The sequence below is a fragment of the Temnothorax nylanderi genome, unplaced genomic scaffold (genome assembly GCF_030848795.1).
Source record: "Temnothorax nylanderi isolate EJ_2023f unplaced genomic scaffold, tnyl_v1.0 TNYL_tig0415_pilon, whole genome shotgun sequence".
Lineage (NCBI taxonomy): Eukaryota > Metazoa > Arthropoda > Insecta > Hymenoptera > Formicidae > Temnothorax > Temnothorax nylanderi.
The window spans coordinates 117,018-141,414 of record NW_027249477.1 but is presented as its reverse complement, the minus strand read 5'-3'; the positions used below and the strand labels follow the sequence as shown (position 1 = coordinate 141,414).

Sequence of the window (24,397 nt, the reverse complement as noted above, 5' to 3'; positions counted from 1 at the left end):
TTTTGTGTGTTTTCGAGCAAACGGCACAGGTGTTTCTCGCGTGATCGCAAGCACCGCGACCAATAGACGATTTGGAGCCAACGAGCGTTTCTCACGTCACCGAATTCCTCGACGCGAAGCTCCGGCCGCGATCCCTCGCCTGCTCCGTCCGGGACGGCAGTGAGCCATCATAACTCGCACGCGATACATGATCGACGTCGAGAAAACGGAGGAAGGTAGCGAGTGCGAAATTGCGAGTGCGAAGTCCAGTGTAACCCACTTTAATAAAAAGGACTGACTGTTATTTCGTGTACTCATTTTTGTACTTTCCACGGCGCGCACCGCGAAAACGTCGAGCGGTCCACTGACATTTAATGGTCCTTCGAGCCGGATCGACATAAAAGACCGGCATAGACAGTTCGACCGCCTCAAAAGTGCTCGCGTTGTGCTACGCCGAGATTGACGAATCGGCGCGCCCGCTCGACTCGCTCGAAAACGGAGTTCGCCGCCTACGCGTTCTCGACTCCGTGGCTCACTCCGAACATTGAGCGCACCACACCCGCTCTCCTAAAGATAGGTGCCTTGTGATTTTGTGAAGTGCTTCGGAGGCTCCTGCGGGACCTCCAGCAAACGTATCGTGCTCCTTGCGATACGCATCCGCCGCCCGACGGCGCCCTGCTTTGCGACGTGCTATACGTCCCTGCCTCCCGCGAGTACCTGCTACTCGCCGCGGAGTCGCACACCGAGACGTGCCAGACGTCCCTGCCTCCCGCGAGTACCTGCTACTCGCCGCGGAGTCGCACACCGAGACGTGCCAGACGTCCTTGCCTCCCGCGAGTATCGCCCTGCTACTCGCCGCGGAGTCGCACCGAGACGTGCCAGACGTCCCTGCCTCCCGCGAGTATCGCCCTGCTACTCGCCGCGGAGTCGACCACCGAGACGTGCCAGACGTCCTTGCCTCCCGCGAGTATCGCCCTGCTACTCGCCGCGGAGTCGCACCGAGACGTGCCAGACGTCCCTGCCTCCCGCGAGTATCGCCCTGCTACTCGCCGCGGAGTCGCACACGAGCGTCTTCGCTCGACAAGAAGATTGACACGCAAGTGTCTGAAAGATTTCTACACGATCCAGACATCTGCTCAACATGTCTTCGGATCTCGAAAATCTACTCATTGCTCAAGGCAATGCGATTGACCAGCTACGACGGTCGCTGATTAACTTCAAAAAGCTTCCCAAGGCTCAGGTCACTCTCCCTAAGACGAAGGGGAGACTGACGAATTTGGAGGGTCTCTGGGAAAAGGTGCAAGCCCTCCATGTCCAGCTGCTGCAGACGGCTACGGCGGAGGAGAAGAAGTCGACCCACTACTTCAAGGACGAGGAATTTCTTGCCGCCGAGGACGCCTACCTCGACGCGACGGACCACCTCCACGAGGTCATCGGTAAATTAAGTAGCGACGCCCCGAGCGCGCCGTATCGAGGTAACGAGTCTTCTTATCGCGACGCGCACTCCGGAGTGTCATTGCATCTGCCTCGTATCTCGCTTCCGAACTTTTCTGGTGCTTTCGCTGAATGGGAGAATTTTCGCGGAATCTTCGAGTCTCTCGTAGCAAACAGTGAATCGTTGACAAGAACGCAAAAGTTACATTATCTGAAAGCGAGCCTCTCCGGCGAGGCCGCGTCGTTGATTAATAACATTCAAATTTCTGACGCGAACTACGAGGCAGCGTGGCTACTTCTTACCGACGAATACGACAACCGCAACGCGATTATTCACGCGCATATCCATTCGTTCGCCGACTTACCGAAAATGAAAAACGAGAACGTGACCGAGTTGAAAAAACTTCGCGATAGTGTGTCCGCATCTCTCGCCGCGTTAACGAATCTCGATCGTCCGGTCGATATGTGGGACGACCTCCTAGTTTATATTATCTCGCAAAAGTTCAGTCCGCGAACGCGCAATGAATGGAATCTTAAACGAGGCAACACGGATGCGTACCCTACGTATAAAGAGATTCATGACTTCATGACTCTTCGCATTCGCGGTCTCGCGGATTACCCTTCGCAATCCGAATCTGCGTCAAATAGTGCGCGCGGTAATAGAGCTCGTGCTTCGGTGAATACGGTTTCGCCCGTCAAATGCGTCCGTTGTTCCGGAAACCACGGTCTTGCAAAGTGTAATAAATTTCTAAGTCTGTCGGTCGAGCAGCGTCGACTCGCCGCGCGACAGCATAAATGTTGCTTTAATTGTTTGAGAACCGAGCATTTTTCAAACAATTGTCCGAGTAAAGGACGGTGCAATCAATGCCACCAAGCTCACCATTCGCTGCTTCACCGCGAGGGTACGGAAACTGGTACTAAAAGTACGCTTTCCGCGATTAATTCGCCGTCCTCAGCTCCGTCAGCTGTGTCAGTCGCCGCTGCCTCCGAGTCACCGGCCGCGCCCTCAGCGTTCGTTCAAAACGTGCATGCTACTCGAGATTTTGTGAAACAACCGCCTCATGTACTTCTCGCCACTGCGTATGTTAGTTTAAGTACAATCGAGGGCCGCTCATTTAAAGTACGTGCACTACTAGATCAAGGCTCGACATACAGTTTCATATCAGAATCTCTTTGTCAGACGATGCGAACCAGGCGTCATCGTGCCGCGCTGAAGATACATTGTTTTGGAGAAAAATTTAATGGAGTCGCGCGGTCACAAGTTAATCTTGCTCTCGCGCCCTGCGACAAACAGGGACCGATATTTCCCTTCTCGGGTTACGTATATCAAAGAATCACTTCTTATACAGCCTCTCAACAGAAGCCGGCCGCAATGTGGCCACATCTACGCGATTTACCTTTAGCAGATCCTGATCCCTCATGTAATCACCCGATTCATGTATTAATCGGCGCGGATTTATACGGGTCTCTGCTACTCGACGGTCTACGTCAGGGCCCGGTCGGCACTCCGACGGGCCAGCTTACAATTTTCGGATGGATCCTCTCCGGTCCCGCCGGCCCTGCGCGCCCGGCCGGAGAGTCCGCTTCTGTCCTGAGTTGCGTATCCTGCGAGGATACAAATTCCTTAATTCAAAGTTTTTGGGAGGACGAACGTATCCCCTCTCGAACTCCTCTCACCGAAGAGGACGAACGTTGCGAGAAGCATTTTGCGACGACTCATTCTCGCGATTCACAAGGACGCTACATTGTGCGTTTGCCGTTCAAAAACGGCCCCCCTCGCGTCGGCGACACATTCCGAAAGGCTTCCTTCCTGTACTCCAATATGGAGCGCCGACTCGCGCGGAAACCAGAAATCGCCGCGCAGTATCACGATTTTTTAAGAGAATACGAATCGATGGGGCACATGGAGTCGGTGCGGGCGGACGAGCGCCCCCCTTACCCCCCGATATACATCCCGCATCATTTTGTTTTACGCGAATCGAGTACAACGACCAAGTTACGCGTCGTGTTTAATGCCTCTAGCGAATCGACCGACAAAACCTCGCTCAATGATTTTCTAATGGCGGGACCTAAACTTCAACAAGACATCGCCGCGATAATCCTGCGCTGGCGACTCTTTCGGTACGTGTACATGGCTGACATTGCTAAAATGTTCCGACAAATACTCGTGCATCGGGATGACGCGGACTATCAACGAATTCTTTGGCGCCCCCCCGACAGTCTGTTGATTCGGCTTTACCGCTTACTCACCGTGACCTACGGGCAAAAACCTTCGCCTTTTCTCGCACAGCGCTCCCTTATCCAATTAGCTCGCGACGAAGGTAAGGACTTCCCCGACGCGGTCAATATAATCGAAGAGTCGACCTACGTCGATGATGTTCTTTTCGGAGCAGACGACCTTCTGTCTCTGCTCGAGAAGCGCAAGCAACTCGTGGGCATAATGAATCGCGGATGTTTCCCCCTGCGAAAATGGGCCGCGAATTCAGCCGAACTTTTGACGGATATTCCAGAGGACCAACGGGAATCCTCGGACTATCCGATCAACCACGATGACACGCTCAAGGTCCTCGGCCTGTCTTGGTCTCCGCGCGATGACTCGTTTCGTTTCGTAATTTCGCCATACGCCGTGACAGTTCATACTAAGCGCTCCGTTTTATCGTTTATTGCAAAGCTGTATGACCCCCTCGGCTGGGCGTCACCGATAGTCATCGCGGCCAAGATGTTGATGCAGGAGCTCTGGCTCCGTAAAATTGATTGGGATGCTCCCATCCCCGATGATCTTCTGCATCAGTGGATCAATTACGTTTCAGACTTGCCTAATATTAGCAAAATACGCATTCCTCGATGGACAGGGATGCGTCAAGATAAAATCGATGTTGAATTGCACGGCTTCGCGGACGCCTCCACTCGCGCTTACGCCGCGGTAGTTTTCCTCCGAATCGTGCATTCTCCCTCTAACATTCAAGTCATCCTCCTCGCGGCCAAAACGAAAGTCGCGCCATTGAAAACCGTTAGCGTTCCACGCTTGGAACTTAACGCCGTCGTTCTATTAATTCGATTGATAGAATGGGTAAGAAACACCACGGGCTTGATGCGAGCTCTCTTGTTTGGATGGACTGATTCCCAAATCGTATTAGCTTGGCTTCTACAACATCCATCCCGCTGGAATTCCTATGTCGCGAACCGCGTCTCCGAGGTGCAGACGCGCCTTCCGACCGTACGTTGGCAACACGTTCGCTCCCAGGAAAATCCTGCGTCGCGCGGCTTTACTGCCGCCGATCTCGTCAATCATGAATTATGGTGGTCGGGGCCCCGGTGGCTTAGCTCGACCACGGCCTCGTGGCCGATCCCCCCGACTCCGACTGAAAAGGACATTTTACAAACGGTATCTTCCGAAGCGCGTAAAGCTACCGTTCATCTCGTCGATTCAGCTCCTGAGTGGGATCTGCCCACCTCCTGCTCGAGCTGGATCCGACTTCTTCGTATTACCGCGTACATTCGGCGTTTCGTTCGGAACTTAAAAAATAAAGTCGCCTCTTCGGTGATCGTCAAGTCTCCCTTGACCGCAGAGGAGATTCACGAAGCCTCCGTCTTTTGGCTTCGATCGGCACAAGCGACTTGTTTTTCGGATGACTTGAAGGCTTTGAACGCTCACGCCGCTGTATCGCGATCAAGTTCCTTACGCTCTCTCCACCCCTTTATCGGGAAAGATAAATTAATCCGGCTTGGCGGGCGGCTCGAAAACTCCGCGCTGAGTTACAATGAGCGACACCCCGTCATACTTGCTAGACATCATATTGCCGAACTTTTGATCGATCAAGCACACCGACGCTCTCTCCATGGAGGGACTAAACTCACGCTTAGATGTCTCCGTCAAAATTATTGGTTAATTTCCGCGCGAAGCATGATCAAATCTCACATTCATAAATGTGTTACATGCGTTCGACATTCCGCGAAAACTCCGACGCAATTAATGGGTGATCTCCCGAGTCCCCGAGTAAATCCTGCTCCTCCGTTCTCTCACACGGGCATAGATTACGCCGGACCTATGAACATTACCCCCGTTGTCGGTCGCGGCCAAAAGGGGAGCAAACACTACGTCGCGGTGTTCGTTTGTCTCGCCACTAAGGCGATCCACCTCGAAAGTGTGGAGGATTACTCCACCGATGGATTCCTCGCGGCATTTCAACGGTTTGTCAGTCGCCGCGGACTGCCATCGGACATGTACAGCGATAATGGCACGAATTTTGTGGGTGCTGACCGCGAGCTCCAACGCAGCTTCCGCGCGCTTGTGAACAACCCCTCCCTTAAGGAAATTCTCGCTAACGACGGCGTACGGTGGCATTTCGTGCCCCCTGCGGCACCACATTTCGGCGGGCTTTGGGAGGCTGGAGTGAAGAGCTTTAAGCACCATCTCAGGCGAGTGACTGGTGCTCGCACTCTGTCTCGCTCCGAATTCGTTACGCTTTTATGTAAGATAGAGGCTTGCTTGAACTCGCGACCGATCTCTCCACTTAGCGACGATCCGTCCGATTATACCGCTTTGACACCTGGTCATTTCCTTATCGGCCGACCGCTCACGAGCGTACCGGAGGAATCCGTCCTCGAAATCAATGCGAATCGGTTGTCGCGATGGCAACACGTACAATTAATGCTCGAACAGATCTGGCGTTCTTGGTCGTCGGACTATTTACATTCATTGCAACAGCGCGTGAAATGGACCGAATCTCACGATAATCCGAAGGTTGACGAGTTAGTTTTACTTAAGAGTAACCTACTCCCTCCTTCAAAGTGGGAACTCGCAAGGATTCAGCAGGTCCATCCCGGACTTGACGGTCGCGTTCGCGTCGTCACATTACGCACCGCCAATTCCGAGCTAAAACGACCAATAACCCAGATCTGTCGGTTGCCCGCGTCTATCAGTCCGCCGGGAACCGCGGAATCCCGTTAGAATTAAGCTCGTTCGTTTTTCATTAGATTTAAGGACATTGTAAAAATAGGGTAAGTTCTCAAATGTATATATTGTATATAACGCTTTGAACCAAGACGTTCCCACGCTCCTCTATGCGACCTTGTCAACCCCCGTTCGTTTCGCATTCCGTCGAATGCGAGGCGGGCGGCATGTTGAGAATTGAATAAATGCGAGCTGAAAATTCTCGAACTTCGACGAGACAGCAAGCATTATTCGAGAACGCTTGAAAGGCTCCAAATCGCGACGGTTTCCTCCCCCCCTTTTTTTGTGTGTTTTCGAGCAAACAACACAGGTGTTTCTCGCGTGATCGCAAGCACCGCGACCAATAGACGATTTGGAGCCAACGAGCGTTTCTCACGTCACCGAATTCCTCGACGCGAAGCTCCGGCCGCGATCCCTCGCCTGCTCCGTCCGGGACGGCAGTGAGCCATCATAACTCGCACGCGATACATGATCGACGTCGAGAAAACGGAGGAAGGTAGCGAGTGCGAAATCGCGAGTGCGAAGTCCAGTGTAACCCACTTTAATAAAAAGGACTGACTGTTATTTCGTGTACTCATTTTTGTACTTTCCACGGCGCGCACCGCGAAAATTTCGAGCGGTCCACTGACACACATATAATAATAAGTATAAAGTACAAAATTAAAAACTTCTAAAAATTTAAAATAATATTAATTATAAAATATTAAGACAATTGACACACTATTAGGAAATATTATCTAATAACAAATATGATTGAAAATATATACAAATACTTGATTACTTACTACAATTTATTCTTCTTATTATTATATTAGGCATTACAGATATAATTATTAATTGCATATTTTAAAAAAGCAGTCGGAAGACGCCATGCCAAGTGTTTCTCAATCACGTTTTAGATGTCAAAGAAAATTCTGTATTTAAGTTGTTTAACTGCGTACAGAAAAAGAGAAGCAAAAATATATGTTGAAATATTAAGTATAAAATTTGGCGTGGCGTCTCCCGACTGCTTTTTTAAAATATGCAATTAATAATTATATCTGTAATGCCTAATATAATAATAAGAAGAATAAATTGTAGTAAGTAATCAAGTATTTGTATATATTTTCAATCATATTTGTTATTAGATAATATTTCCTAATAGTGTGTCAATTGTCTTAATATTTTATAATTAATATTATTTTAAATTTTTAGAAGTTTTTAATTTTGTACTTTGATGAAAATATTTAATAAAACTAGTTATTCGAATCTGTATTTATCATACATTAAAAAGTATAAACCGTAATTTAAAACAATCCAAAGAAAAAAATCGAAAAATAACTATTTTGTCACACATTTAACAGTAATTTGATAAATAAATATAAAGTTTAAAAATAATTTAATATTTCTAAATGATTTATATGGTTTCCCAAAACGAGTTACCAATAAGCCCTATACTTCTTTACTCCAAACCTTCAACACATTTTCCAAATCAACCTCTCATAAAATCGACGTATACAAGCCGTGTTCCAATATACACTGCCAGTACTGAATATTTATAATATACGATACGTAATGGGTAACTATGACTACTAGATTTTCAGTACTGGCTGTGTACATCGATCGGAACATGGCCATGGAAGGCCCAAATCGAATCCGAGACTCGCCGATTATAAGTCGACTATCCTCACACGGAGTCACTCAAATAATTTAATATATTTTTGTCATATATATATTTGTATATAAATATTTATACTTATTAGAAGAGAAAAATACAATTAACTATGTGTTCACCAGTATATACATATTTTCAGTAGTATGTATCGATTTAAACATCGCGGGACAATGCCACCATTTTAGGCTGCGAATGTGGCGGCTAGTCTCAAGGTCATGAAATTTGTATACACGAAGATCAAAGGTACCGCGCGCCGCTACTGTCGCTACTAGTAATGTTTATACTATGTCCATGTTTGATTCAAGAAGAGCAAATATGGTTTTATTGTACGCATTAATTGCAACTTCGTTGCTTTGTCTTTTCAAGAATATCTTAGTTCTTGATAACGTACTTCTAATTGTTTGAATATAATTCTTTTCCGTCATTTCTAATCGTTCCAACATGTCTTCGAAAGATACGAGTATATTTTTAACGAAAAATAGTTGCATTAAATCTCTTTTTTTTTCTATTGGTTTTATCATTTTTTGTTTTCTCATTTTCTCCTAGTGGTTTGAGAATCATAGTTTCTTTTATTACAAACATTGGAATATTGAATCGACATAAAAATTTATTTTTTCGACCTTTGTAACATGTTGATTCGTGCCAATGTATTTGCAAACGTATCAATGGATTTTTATCATCGTAAGCACATGTAATGATTTTATCTATCCACTGTATTAACTTTTTATTCGCATCTTCATTTTCTTCGTCGTAAATCGGTGCATTTTTGTAATATAAAAGATTATGTGTATGAACTGTACCTCTTGCTTGAAAGTCTCACCTCTGAAAATGGTCAACTACATAGTTTTCTCCAAATGGGCCATATTCATTCTGTAATATAGACATAATCAAATTGAATCTTTCCTCTATATATCTGACGCACGTCACAGGATCTTCTCTTATCAATTTTGTTTTCTCTGCCATGTCTAAGTGTATTGCCTCATACGTACTGATGTTTTTATTTTCTCGTATTTTGTACAAAATTTTCAATAAATTAGGGTTTTTATGTTCACATGCGGAATCCGTAAAGAACAATGAGGGAATACCACATTGTCTAATCATACTAAGTAAATGTTTTTTCTTGTTTTCCCAATACGAGGGTGACGAACGTACTTGTTTCAAAAATTTGTATCCATTATTATAACGGATAGAATCATTTAAAAAATTAGAGTCTTTAATTTCTCCAGCAGTTAAGTTATTGTTTCTCTTCACTCTCCTTAAACAAATATTTATGTTGGACATTACTGACTTTTCTAATTTTTGTTTAGCCATAAATAAAATTCTTGTAGGTTAACACGATCTTCTATCTTTGTGCCTTGCTTCAAATTTGATTCGTTGTGAGTACGTCAATTTATTTCTCTTGTCTAGAATTTCTCCTCCAAATATTCTTGGAAACACAATTCATCTATATTTTCGGTTAAGTGCCAAGGTATTGGATATTTGCCTTGTCCCGGAGCTATAATTTGAATATTTGTCGATATTTCTTTGTTCCTATCGACAATAAGAACTTCATCATTTGGTTCGAAATATTCGGACTCTTCTGAATCCGATTTATTTTCTGGATTTTCTACATCATGCTTTTTTATATTAGTGCATCTTTCGTTTTTATCATCTTTATCGACAATAAATTCCAATTCTGCAGTTAAGTTTCTGTTATATTTTTTGAAAAAATTCTCATCAATGTTTACATTATTTTTTCGATACAAAGGCGTTTGTTGTAAGTATTCCAAAGCCTCACAAATTTTAGCTGGTTTAATAGTTTCGTACATGTAATCAGACTTGTGCTCCACGTGCCTTTTCAGCTTTTTTTGAATAGTTGACATTTCATCAAAAGTTCTAGGTAAAACATTAACCATCTCATTAATTTCAACTGGAACATTAACTATACTTCCCTTTAATGATAATTGAGGGTTAATAGCATATGGTTGCAATGCTTTAATTTGCATGAACGGAATATACGGAGATACCATTCGTTCTTCAAGTGCTGTCAAACTAGTTACAACTTTTGGCACATTTGGAAATTTTAAATCTGTATTTGCTGCTGTTTTTGGAACATCTCCTGATGTAATATATCTTTTACATGTCAAACAAACGTATTCAGATGAGTTATTGACAATTTTGTTAATAAATTCATTAATAGCCATTTTTGTCCCACTAAACTTATTTCGTATTTTATTAATATTAAAACGTTCTACTGATTTTAAGAAAAACAAATTTTCACAACACAAACATACTATATCTGGACCCAATTTTCTGTTTTGCAAAAAGTTCATTATCAATACATTATGATAATATTCATTATCTTTGAGGCCAATCTTAATCTTGTTATGAACAGAATTGCTGTATTTTTCTCTATATCTAAAAAAATCGTCGAGTCTTAATAATCTCTTGCATTCAATGTCGCGTTTTCTTTTTTTTTGCGATAAAGTTGAAATCTTCACGCAAAATAATAATCCTATCTCTGTTTTTAATTTGTTCACTTATCCGGTAATCTGTATCTTCTCTTGTAATTTTTATTCTTTTTACATTTTTCTCCCTCTCTAATTCTTTATATGACGATTCTCTTCGAACACTTTTTATTCTTTGCAGATTCTTTTCTTTCTCTGCTTCTTTATACGCCAGATTTTGACGTGTTTCTGTCATTCTTTGCAGATTTTTTTCTTTTTCTGCTTCTTGATACGCCCGATTTTAATGTTTTTGTGTTATTCTTTGCAGATTCGTTTCTTTCTCTGCTTCTTTATACGTCAGATTTTGACGTGTTTCTGTCATTCTTTGCAGATTTTTTTCTTTTTTTGCTTCTTGATACGCCCGATTTTGACGTTTTTGTGTTATTTTTTGCAGATTAGTTTCTTTCTCTGCCTTTTTATACGCCAGATTTTGACGTTTTTGTATTATTCTTTGCAGATTCGTTTTTTTCTCTGCTTCCTTATACGTCAGATTTTGACGTGTTTCTGTCATTCTTTGCAGATTTTTTCTTTTTCTGCTTTTTGATACGCCCTATTTTGACGTTTTTGTGTTATTCTTTGCAGATTTGTTTCTTTCTCTGCTTCTTTATACGCCAGATTTTGACGTGTTTCTGTCATTCTTTGCAGATTTGTTTCTTTCTCTGCTTTTTGATACGCCCGATTTTGACGTTTTTGTGTTATTCTTTGCAGATTTGTTTCTTTCTCTGCTTCTTTATATGCCATATTTTGACGTTTTTGTATTATTCTTTGTAGATTCTTTTCTTTCTCTGCTTCTTTATACACTAGTTTTTGTCGTTTTGTCGTTATTCTTTGTATATTCTTTTCCTTTTCTCGTTTACTATACGAAGGATCTTGTCGTAGTCTTTTCATTCGTTCAACTTTTTTTCTTCTTTCTCTTTCTCGATGTATCTCTTATTTTCTCTCATTTGCAATCTTATTTGCAAATTCATCTTTCTTAATATAATTAATATCACTCTCCGTTATGCTTTTGCCATCGTTCAAAGAACAATCATGTTTTCATTTCATGTTTTTTTGTATATTTTGTTATTTATATTTATATTTTTTGCCAGTTTGTAATTTACTTATCAAATTTCTGTTTTAAAATAATTTTTCGGGTTTTTAATTTATTTCTTTAAATGTTAAGCAATAATTAACTGATACAGTTTCTAAAAAAAATGCTAATATACTTTTTTATTTTTAAACACGTCCCAGGTAGCAAGGTGACGTCTATTTAACGTCATTTTTTGGTCATGTTCTGACGATTGCGACGTTATGAAATGACGTCAAAGTGCCGTAAAAATGACGTACTTTTTCATCTCCGTGACGTCATATATTGACGTCACTAATACGTAATTAATGACGTCGCCGGGACAAAATAAAAGTACGTCAGATTTTGAACATTTGGACGTCATCTTGGAATGGCAGTCACAAGACTGACCATAAAATGTCGTCAAATAGACGACAACTTTTTAATCTACATTATTTTTTATGAAATTAAAATGTTAAAATGTCCACTTGATAAACGTTTATAAAAAAACGTTTTTCTTCTTTATCTATGAAAAAAACCGCTTTTTTAACTGTTTCTTTACGTATTATGTGCATATAGCCCCGCTCTCTCAAGGCGGTCACCCATCCTAGTACAGTACCGCGCCCGTGTTGCTTGACTTCGATGATCCAGTGAACAGTGACGATCTTCTGACCCTGATGCTTCCTTAGTAACTGTACTTGTCTATAACAAGTACATCTTTAAAGTGTTCAAAAATCTTGTAATGATATCTTCTTGATAGCTATAACACTGCATGAAATAGTTATCATTGTCTTATAAACGTCCATTATTAGTCGCCGACGTCATAGACCAAAAATGACTAAAAATAGACGTCATTATGTCGATGTCGTCTTCTGACGTCACTTTGCTCCTTGGGTTGGGTACTGGTCTACAAACTGACGAACCAGATACGTCGTGTTAAAGTCAGTCAACTAACGTCTTTTATTAGTCTAAAGTCTGACGTCTCAGGTACGTCGTGTTAAAGTCAGTTAACTAACATTTTTTATTAGTCTAAAGTCTGACGTCTCAGGTACGTCGTGTTAACGTCAGTTAATTAACATCTTTTATTAGTCTAAAGTCTGACGTCTCAGGTACGTCGTATTAACGTCAGTTAACTAACATCTTTTATTAGTCTAAAGTCTGACGTCTCAGGTACGTCGTATTAACGTCAGTTAACTAACATCATTTATTGGTCTACAATCTGACGAACCAGGAACGTCGTATTAAAGTGATTTAACTAACGTCTTTTATTGGTCGAAATTCTGACGTCTCAGATACGTCGTACAATGGATAAATAACTAACGTCATTAAATGGGCACTAATCTAACGTTACTTGGACGTTATAGTTTGGTTAAATTGTCGAAGTGTTTTATGGTTATACAAATGACGTCAATGGTACGTTATAATGAGGTCATTCTACGATTAGTTATTATTTCGTCAAAAAAGTCACGACATTTATACGTCTTAAGTTGGTAAAATGACGTCGTACCCAAAAAATGACGAATTATTGACGTCATATTAACGTCACCTTGCTACCTGGGGTATTATGTATACCTACTCACTTACCCTTCTAGGGTTAATTATGTGATTGTGCCGTTCTATATTCGTTCAACGAGATGATATTTGGATCCGACAAAAACTTGTTCGTTTCGCGTAGGTCTTAAACCAAAAAACGTCTATTTACATATACGATACCATAAGCCAACCTTAAACCAGTATTCATAGTCGGATCTTATTTCAAGATTTTCGAACAAAAATTTTCATATATGGTCGCATATAAATATATATTATTATATATAGTTTATATATATGATTATATCTTATAATGTATCATACCATACATGTTGTAATATAATGTCGTATGTTATTATATATGGCTTTATATTTAGTCATGTATGGTCATAATAAAATGTTGAAGAAGCAATTTGTAAATTTCTAATTCTGTTATATTCTTCAGTCTTTTCTACCCCTATTTTATATACTATTGTAATATGTTAACTCGGGATGATGTCAGGATAAATAATTAATCGTTCTTCTCGGTTAAACAGTTTACTTCTGCTTCGTTTCTCACGATTCGATACGGTGGGCACCGCAGCGCGCAACCGGAGACGGTCTACCTCTACGAACCGCGGTTCTCGATCGTCGCCCACTTTGAATCGCGCGGGAGCAGCGATCTTTACGTGGCTGTACACCGTTGTTAGGAGCTTGTCGGCGATCGCGGGGGTAACATCGATGGGTCGCATGCCGATAGTTCGATGCTTTCGCGCGTTGTAATCCGATACGAGACCCGGCAGCGAGTCGATCCATTTGTAATTTCCGTTGAGCGTAAACATTTTCCACATATCGTTCTTGAGCGTGCGATTGAATCGTTCGACGACCGATGCCTTCATTACGGAATAGGTCGAATAGTGATTGATATTATGTTTCTTCAAGAGTTTCTGCACGTTTGCGTTGTAAAATTCTTTGCCCTTGTCAGTCTGCAGATTTTTCGGACATTTTCCGCCGTCTCGAATTATTTTCGCTATCGCCGTAGTAACCTCGGTTCCGCTCTTGGCCTTGAGCGGTACAGCCCATGCGTGCTTGCTCAGCACGTCGATAACGGTGAGTATGCAGTAATAGCCTCTGTTGAATCGCGTGTATGGACGCATCTCGACCACATCCGCCTGCCACAGGTCATCGTATCCGCGCACTATGACGCGTCTTCGCGAAAAATTTCTTCTCGCAGGAGCGTGTAATTCTTCCACCAGCTTCCGTTTCTCAGTTGATTGCTTCTTACTAGCCATGACGCTGACGCGCAACTGACGCAGCGATCAGATGTACATTCTTATCTATTCGCGATGATTCGCAATTACATCTTGAATCATCTTTTGAAGTTCGTTTAGGGTAATTTGCACGTTATTCTGGAATGCGGCCATCTTTCTCTCGATTTCATCCTGCTGATCTTTCAAAATTTGCACTCTCTGCTGCACGTAACATTTATTGGCTGCATCGCCATCATCTACAAGCGGCGCTATCCGTCGAATCTTGCGCGATTTCGCGTCAAAGTCGGTGGCGACCATGCAAAGAGCGTTATCGCGCACGTAATTTCTGATTAATCCGCTCCATTGATAGTACGGTTCCGCACCGCCTCTTCCGAGCGATATACCAAACTTGTTGATCGGCATTTCGATGTTGATTGAACGACTCGCCGACGCGCGGTTTAATTTATAATAAGTCCAGCCTCGCGAAGTTCCTCGATAATCGACAGGATCTCGTTATCGTGACCGGTGTGACCCGCTAGGCGCGAAGCTTCGAGCAATCGGAGACAATCTACAAGCTCGTTGGGATCGTCCCAATGAACATAGTCGATCTTGTTGTCGTTTAATGTCATGGCACGCGGTATACCTTTTCCAGCTTTTTTACCCGAAATCGACGATGCAATTATATGGTCGATCTTGTTGCCGTTTAATGTCATGGCACGCGGTATACCTTTTCCAGCTTTTTTACCGAAAATCAACGGTGCGATTATTTGTGTGTACTTGTATCCCCTGTTGCCATTTATTCAAGCGTGAGCATCATAATTGCGTTTATGAGCACTCGTCGTCAACAGAATGCTCTTGTATGTTTGCATATCGTCCTCCGTGTAGATATCGTCATTGGGAAATTTCTTAAAGATCAACTCGTAAAGACCGCGTGTGCCAGCGTATCGTATGCCGTCGATAATTATGTTGTCCGCGTTGTTCACGTCAAAACGTTTATTACCGAGCATCATTCCATCGTTGCTGAAATAAACGCCGTATACGGTGTCTATACCGCTTTCTTGATCGCCGCTCAGAACTGCCCCGACGTACTTTTGGCCCAATAGACCAAAGTGATCTCGCAACGTTTCTCGACCCTCAGATGTTTGCAACTGCTGTCGAACGGACGTCACGAGTGAGTCATCCGTGGTTTCGAAAACATCTTCGTTTGCGAGTGATGCGAGCATTGTGGGTTGCACGGAAGGCGCAGAGGTTATCGGTGGTTCATTCAATGGACCTCTCGATCGTTTCGATTTATGCGGTTGTAAAATTTTGGTTATTTCGCTTAAATTAGATGGCACATTTATCGATCGTTTCAACGTAACCGGAGTTGAAGCCATTACAGAGTCGTTAAACGAGGCGTTTGGTCGTTTTCGTTTGAACTTTGGCTCTTCGTCTTCCCACGCCGTTTCATTCTCAATCTTTGACACGTCAGATTCTTTGCCAACGGTGTTTTCGGCAATCTGCCTTAGAGGCTCGATGATGGGCTTAAAGTGTCTCTCCAACGCGATATCTTCCTCCATTTTACCAGTTTTCAAGGCGTGATACTTTTTGCGAATCGAATCGCTCGTTTTCGCAATTTGATTTGCTATCCTCTCGCGCTCTCTAATCTCCTCGCTGCTGTCCATGTTGCGATAGCGTTGTTCAATCGGCGCGTCGACAACAACTAACCACGTTTTGGTATCGCAAAGTCGTTAAATCCTCTTCTGTATCGACCATTCGAAATCGCGCTGTCCTTGTCTATCACCACGAATCCATACTTTTGTTGCCAACATGTGTGACACAATTTACTGAAATCATCGTATGACATATCTGTGTTTACGTGATCGTTGAATATGTGTTTCAGATTGGTACCATCCTGTTTAAACAGAATCAATAGATTCGCGTTGTCGCGTATAAGATGCTTCGGTATCTTTGCATACGTCTGACAAAGATAGAAGGAGTCAACGTCCGCGTGCCGGCCCATTGCAAAGTATTCTCTTATCGTATCCTGCTTGTCGCACGCCACGTCATCAAAGATAAAAATAGAATTCGGGAGTGCCTCGCTCGGTGGAATGACGTCGCTGTTATTCGAAAACGTAAAGTAGCCAATCTCTTCTATCGGTGTTAGTATATTCTCCAAATATCGATATTTCGGCTGTTGCAACGATTTCGAGTACACATACACGTTCTCGAAACGTACACCGTGCGGACTTTCCAGCAAGCTTATCAAGACGTTTGTCTTGCAGCAATTCGACGGACCGCAGATGATACCGCGTATAGAAATCGGTAGCATGTCTCCATGTTTGCGTACCTCTTTCGTTAACTGTATCCTATCGTCAAAGTTTGTCACTTTGATCGTCCGCGATTGTCGTATGAACCGCATTTTACCTCCCCTCCACAACGAATAAAAAACAATATCGAGAAAGCTGGCCTATTTATAGAGGCGCGTAGAGCTGAGATGCTCAGTCTTTAAAATGTTTTTGCTCGTGTCGGATATCAGCGATATTTACGATTTAACCGTCGAGCAGTTAAAGTATATACCAAAGGTCATTCTACTACGACAGTTTTATAATCATATAGATGATTTGTGGGATAAGCTTCCCGAACATATCAAGGCAGGTTCGGAGGTTCAACAATACCGTCGCTGTTTAATACATTATAATTTGCCGTGTCAGCAAACGCACATCGACGGTCCGCCGCCGTTGATAAAAAACTGCGGCGAATGCCGCCGAAGATAGGTCGAGGTCTGTTGAATCGCGCGATAAACGCGCTTCCGATCGAATTACACATTCCCGGCTATCAATTTTGCGGTCCGGGAACTCATTTAGAAACACGATTGGCAAGAGGTGATCGGGGTATTAATCCATTGGACGCAGCGTGTCGCGAGCACGACATAGCCTACTCGCGTAGCAGCAATCTCGCAGAACGACACGCGGCAGACAATATACTCGCCGCGAAAGCGCGAAAACGTGTCACCGCGAACGATTCGACTCTCGGAGAGAGAGCTGCAGCTACAGCCGTCTGGGCGGCCATGAAGGCTAAAACGAAACTCGGTATGGGTTTGAAAACAAAGAAAAAGAAGAAGAACAAGCGAATACTTCCGGTAGCGAAACGCGGCGGTATCCTACCGATCCTGCCGTTATTAGGGGTTCTCGGCTCGTTGGTCGGCGGAGCGGCGGGAGTCGCAAAGGCCGTGAACGATAACAAAGCCGCGCGGCGTCAGCTGGAAGAGATGCAACGTCACAATCGCGCCATGGAAGGTCACGGACTTTATCTCGCTCCGTACAAACGCGGACGGGGAGTCTCGAGAAAAAAAACGTCGAAAAGACGCTAAAAATCCCCAAGGGCGTAACTACCAACGTACAACTGCAACAACTGGCAAAACGTATGCGCATTCCATATTTTAGAGGTATTTTCATGCGCGACTCGTTACCGATCGGCGGTGTACGTTGAAACGAAAGCGGTATCGTGAATTTGGATAATACTGAGGGACCGGGTACTCACTGGGTGGCGTACGCGAAGAGGGGAGATCGTGCCATATATTTCGACAGTTTTGGCAATCTTCAACCACCGAGAGAATTGGCGCAGTATCTAAAGAACAATGTAATAGAGTACAATTGCACGCCATATCAGCGATACGATCAGAGCAATTGTGGACAACTGTGTCTGCGTTTTCTACAGTCGGCTGACAATCAATTTAAAGACCGGCGTTACGCTGTTTAATCTCAGTATTTATTCAAACATGTCACTGACATTTACGCTCACCGGCAAGAGCAGCATCCTCGCGGTAAGCTACTTTCCCGCCGTGGATTTGAGCGATGGCGATTACGAGCTCGGTCTGACAGATTTTGAAACCTATCACACGATACCGAATGTAAATTCGTCGAACAATAAATTCTACTATGACGACGACAAGGAGATTACCATTCCCGAAGGATCGTACGAACTGCGTGATATAGACATGTATCTGAAACGCGCTCTTTTATGGGATCAATCCAATAATGTCTCGATAAACGAAGATGAACCGCACCCATTGATTATTATTCGGGCTAATAACAATACGATGAAGAGCGAGATCAAGTGCGCTTATCCGATAAATTTCACCAAACCGAACAACATTGGATCGCTGCTGGAATTTTCAGCGAATCGCGTGCTGGAGTCGCGACAATGACACGAATCGGATGTTCCGATAAATATCATCAACGTAAACATCATTCGCATAGAGTGTAACGTGACCGCGGGTGCGTACAGCAACGACAAGTACGTGCACACGATACACGAGTTTTCACCGAGTGTGCCTCCAGGATATAAGATATCGGAAACGCCGGCACAGATCATTTACCTTCCGATCATCGTACGGAGCATTTCGGACTTGACGCTTCGCGTCGTGGATCAGGACGGCCGATTGATTGATTTTCGTGGAGAGAAGATCACCGTTAGACTGCATGTACGAAGACGACAGCGATAACGTGAGATGCTCGTACTGAACAAAGCTGAGCAGGTGCAACAGACGAGAAACAAAATTAGAGAGACAATCCGATCGCCAAAGAAGAAACTCACTGCGTCGAACGTTGAATTTCTGAAATCATTGTGTTTCGTTGTACGAAATGGCTAATATCTTAAACATTGGAGGTGAACCGATCTTTGACGACAGCGTCGTCAATATTGAGACACACACGTACAATCCGTACGCCAACACAACGTTTGGACATAACGATGAAATAAGAATACCCATACAACAGCAGGATTTATACACGTTGCCGTGCGAGAGCTTTCTCTACGTTGAAGGAAGATTGACGATAAAGAAAAGGAATGACGAGTCTCAGGCAACGCTTGCGAATAATTGTGCAGCGTCCATGTTCGATGAGATTCGATACGAGCTCAACGGTGTGGAGATTGATCGCAACAGAAACGTTGGAATAACCAGTACCATCAAGAACTATGTATCGCTATCGTATAATGATTCTCAACTCATGCGGAATGCTGGATGGGACGTTTCATCGAGCATACCGGAAGGATACTTCAACTTTTGCGTACCGCTCAAGAGGTTGCTGGGCTTTTGCGAGGATTACAAACGCGTGGTTGTTAACGCTCGTCACGAATTAATTTTGATACGAGCGCGCAGCGACAACAATTGCATTGTGGGAAATCCGGCGACGGAGCCGGAAATTGAATTGTTTAAAGTACAGTGGCGAATGCCTCACGTCACATTAAACGAGATCAATAAGCTATCCATGCTACGGGCCTTGGAAAGCGGGCGATATCTTAGTGTTAGTTTCCGTTCGTGGGATCTGTACGAGTACCCCATGTTGCAGAGCACGACCAAGCATTCGTGGGCCGTCAAAACGGCGACTCAGCTGGAGAAGCCGCGATACGTTATCTTTGCGCTGCAGACCGGGCGCAAGAATATCATGTCTCAAAATGTTAGCGTATTCGATTACTGTAACTTGACCAACGTGAAACTTTATCTAAACTCTGAATTTTATCCGTACGACGACTTGAATCTGGATTTTGGCAAAAATCGATACGCCGTCCTTTTCGATATGTATGCGCGTTTTCGTAAAGCTTATTACGGATACGATTCCAGTGATACGCTTTGCAGCTTGTATACATACCTGATGGAAGGACCTTTTGTTGTCATCGATTGCTCGCGACAAAACGAATCTGTCAAGAGCGCCACCGTGGATGTGCGAATAGAATTTGACTGCAAAGAGAATGTACCGGCAAATACTACCGCCTATTGTCTCATTTTGCATGATCGCGTAATCGAATACTGTCCATTGTCGAACGTAGTGCGCAAAATCATGTAAATTGCAATATCAGCGGGTATTGCGATATAAGATACACTGATGTACCGCGATAAGATACAGATTGCTCCGTCGTTTCGTCATGATCGTACCAACGTTTGTCGATCTGCAAGGTTTCACCGTTGGGATGAAATTTGTCGTAAAGGAGGTGGCGGTTCTGAGAAACGGGACCGTTTTGGCGCATTACATTTTTACATGTCCCATGCCATGGAGTTTCCTCATGAAATCCGACAAATCATGCGCTTCTTGGTTGATTGCAAATCACCATGGACTACGATGGGAGGATGGAAACGTGTCATACAGCATGGCAAAACATTTAATTACATCGGCCGTGCTTGGAGAGGGCGACGAGACGTCGACTCTTGTGTACGTCAAGGGATGTCAGAAACGAGAATGGCTGGTGGATCTACTTGAGAATAAAGCTAGAAAAAATCTAAACATTGAGACTTTGGATGCCGATTACGAAGATATCGAATCTTTAAATAATCTAGATGTTACTAATACTATAAGATGTGAAAAACATGTTAAGAATTGCGCATTACAAAATGTATTAAAAATATGTAACTGGTGGTCGCGACACCAGAAAAAATTATGATTTTTTTAAATAATCTATATATGTATATATAAAATGTTTTATTTCCTTTTCCCACATAGTTTGTAATATAATATAGATGTTTTAGTTGTTTAAAAGCTATTCAAAAGCTGTTTTAGCTGTTCAAAAGCTGCTTTTAGTTGTTTGATAGTTGTTTGATAGCTGTTTTTAAAGCTGTTTTAGTTGTTTTTAGTTGTTTTTAGTTGTTTGATAGCTGTTTTTAGTTGTTGTTTGATAGCTGTTTTAAAGAAGTTTGATAGCGGTTCAATAGCAGTTATACAGATTAAACCATTGAAAGTTAAAGGCGCGATATCGTTTTCATAAACATACGTGTCTCGCGGTGACTTCATCGCACACGTGCAAAACTGCACATTGTAGATTTTTCGTGAGGCCCAAATGTATGGATGCTGAGATCATGGTGAAATTAGATATGATAAACAAACGATGTGACAATAGTGGGATATAGAAGGATGAATTTGATGGTACGCTCAGTAGTCGAGGACTAGAAGTAAGAGTCGGTTGGCGTGCTTGTTTGTGCGGCTTATACAGACAATTGGTTCGCCATCTTAAGAGCTGTATAGCTCGCAGGCCATAAACATTAGAATTAAAAGTCGTGAGTGCAAGTGTATATAAAGCAAAGTGTATATAAAATGGATTTCGAAGAATTGCAGTTTGAAGTAGAAGAAAGAATGGAAGTTAAAGCAAACGATGAAGAAATGGAAGTGCCTGAAGAAATGGAAGTGAATGAAGAGGAAGGAATGGAAGTTGATGATGATGCAATATTGTCAGACGATTCATGTTATGATAGTGAAATGGCTGATGAGGATATTCCGGACGAAATTTTCAGAGTGTTGAATCAAGCAGAAATTAATGCGTTAAATCCTCTGACAAAAATGTGTTGCATATACTCTTATTTCACTCCTGGACATACGAAGTTTTGTGCGTCATGCATTGTCAGAATACACGGATTGTTCTCAATGTTATACGCTGTTCGCCGACACGACATATGTCCGTATATTCTCATGGATGGTCTCTTTTGTTCATCTTGTGGAGACCCATTATATCAAATTTCACCGTGTAATCTGTGTCCTATGTGTGTTTTTGTGTAAATTTTAACTGTGTAAATAGCCTGTGTAAATAGCCTGCAGTATTTTTACCTATTTTAGTGTATACATATTATTGTCTAAAATTAAGAGACTATGGCCCGTATTCTGAAGGTGACTGACTCAAGAGCCAGGGGTTTCTGGTTCAAATACAGCGGTGGTAAGCAAATTTTCTATGTACAATATAAATTTATTTAATTAAGCTTGCACGTAATAGCGTGAAAAGTGCGAGAAGACGCGCGCGAATGGGGGCCGCAAGCGAGAAGACGCGCGCGAACGGGGGAGAAAGAACGGGTAACGGGAGCGAGAAGACCGTGCGCGAGGGGGAGAGAGATGCGCGCGAACGGGGGACGGGGGCGCGAGAGAACATCTACGAGGAGGAGATAACGCGAGCGGGAGCGTGCCGTGTGACGTCACGCGGACCGACGCGGCCGTTGCACGCGGACTCCGCGGCGCGGCGAAAACGCGGTCACCCCTCCCCGCGGCGCGGCGAAAACGCGAACGCGGTCGCCCCTCATCCCGCGGCGCGGCGAAAACGCAAACGCGGGTCCCCTCACCCCGCGGACCCCTCTCCCGCGGCGCCCGAAAACGCGAACGCGGGTCCCCTCACCCCGCGGACCACTCCCCCGCGGCGCCGGAAACGCGGTTCCCCCCTTCCCCGCACGCGGCGCGGCAAACAACGCGGTTCCCCCCTCCCCCTCCTCGCGGCGCCCGAAAACGCGGTAACCCCCCCTCCCGCGGTATACCCCCCGCCCCTTGCAGCCGCTCTCTCCAAAGGCGGTCGTGCGCCGGCGGGGATCACCCCGTGTCGTGATCGAACGAACGGTGGTGCCGCCAAGCACGGCTAGCGAAGGCGATAGACCGTACGTAGTGGGGGGTGAGCGACCGCGGGACACGCCCACGATTTCGCCGCACGGATCGATCAGCGCAGGGCTGAGCGAGGAGTTCGCGACCAGCCGGGAGATCCCGCTGCAGCCGCCGGTGGTATGGGTACCGGTTCCGGCGGGGCCAGTGGATCCGCCGTCGGACGAATTCCTGTCGCCGTCGAGCGGCGAGGAAGAGACCGAGTAGGGGGTCGGTGCGCGTGGAAGATGCCGGGGGCCGCGTCCAATCGGACCAGCGTCATGAGTTTTTGGTATTGTTTGTTTTCTTTGGACCACATAAGGCATAGTTTATTTTCATTATGACGACGGCCGCGGTAATGGAAACCCGTTAGATATAAGCCAAATAGCGTATAAGGTTTGCGCGCCCTTGTGGCATTTATGATATCAATATCCGTAGCCCGAGAGGCATAAGATGGAATAAGTTTGTGTGACGGGCCGCTGGCCAAATAAAACCGTTTATTTTCCTTACGCGACGTTTCACAATGCAAGCAGACATTAATTTAGACGCACCAGGGTCAGCGGGGCGAGAGGTGCAACAGATCGGTGAAACGCGACAATCTCCAGGATATAAGGGTCGGGAAGGTAACGGTAGGACCTAGTACGAGGTCGGCGTCGTCGGCGGCGCATGAAAACCAAAGGGGGACCTCTTCCCCAGGGGCAAGGGTTCGAATCGGGCCCACGGGGACCTGGGACACCCGCCTATCGGGTCGGCGTCATCGTCCGACCACCAGGGAGAAACCTGGGCGACCTCCACAGGAAGTCGGCCCGAAATCTTCTTCCGGAGCGCTTCCAGAGGGATGCGCGCAGGTCGGCGTCAACAGCCGACGACCAAAAGGTCTCACGGGCAACTTCTTCAGGAAGTCGGCCCGGAATCCTCTTGCGTAGCACTTTCGAGGGGGTGCGCACAGGTCGGCGTCAATGGCCGGCGACCAAAAGGACAAGCGAGCAACTTCTTCAGGAAGTCGGCTCGGAATCGGGTCGTGGAGCTTCTCCAGAGGCGTGCGCGCAGGTCGGCGTCAAAAGACGACGACTGAAAAGACACCCGGGCAACTTCCCCAGGAAGTCGGTCCGGAATCGTGTTCCGGAGCACCTCCTGAGCGGTGCGCACAGGTTGGCGTCAACGGCCGACAACTTCCACAGCACCTGGACATCTTCTCCAGGGAATCAGCCCGGAATCGTCTTCTGGGACATCCCCGGGGCGGTGCGCACGGGACGGCGTCAGCGGCGCGGCAAAATTGGGAAAGGTGAAAACCTGGTGCAGCGGTATCGGCGAGCGAGATCCTCCGCGTGGTACCGGGCATGGAAATTTCCACCCGGGAGCGTCCGAAATAGGGGCACCGGGGACGAGCATGATAATCACGCGCGGCTGTATGGGGGCGCGTGCGCAGTAAGAAAGAGAAAGTTGTGACGTCACATCGAACGACGAAAACAACCCGGGAGTAGGGATAGCTCGGCGCGGTGGGGAGCCAGCGCGAGACAGACCGATCGAGGCAGTCTCTCGAATATCGCCGGAGCGAACGGACGTGTCTTGTCAGTAGCGTATACCGCGAAAGTAGATCACCTCGATAGTAGCCGGAGATATATAACAATCGGGAACTCCCGCGTAATTGCGCGTTAAACGCTCGTTCAACAATAGCGAGAGATAATTAGTTATCAACAATTAAGTGACAGTGCGATAGAAC

The 24,397-nt window shown here is 44.9% G+C and overlaps 1 protein-coding gene across 1 annotated transcript; it reads left to right on the top strand.

Annotated features, from left to right (window-relative positions):
* The first annotated feature begins 1,120 nt into the window (after positions 1-1,120).
* On the top strand, positions 1,121-22,902 carry LOC139782467 (uncharacterized). Its single transcript, XM_071721497.1, has 3 exons — positions 1,121-1,415; positions 2,763-4,483; positions 22,609-22,902. Exons 1-3 carry the CDS (start codon positions 1,121-1,123, stop codon positions 22,900-22,902), a joined length of 2,310 nt encoding a protein of 769 aa, XP_071577598.1.
* The last annotated feature ends 1,495 nt before the right edge of the window (positions 22,903-24,397 follow it).

Excerpts from the sequence above, each read along its gene's own strand:
- LOC139782467 (XM_071721497.1), top strand. The coding sequence starts at position 1,121 with ATGTCTTCGGATCTCGAAAATCTACTCATTGCTCAAGGCAATGCGATT. Across the intron at positions 1,416-2,762 it reads CCACCTCCACGAGGTCATCG|CCTCTCAACAGAAGCCGGCC; the intron begins GTAAATTAAGTA and ends CTTCTTATACAG. Across the intron at positions 4,484-22,608 it reads TAATTCGATTGATAGAATGG|GCGGTCGTGCGCCGGCGGGG; the intron begins GTAAGAAACACC and ends CTCTCTCCAAAG.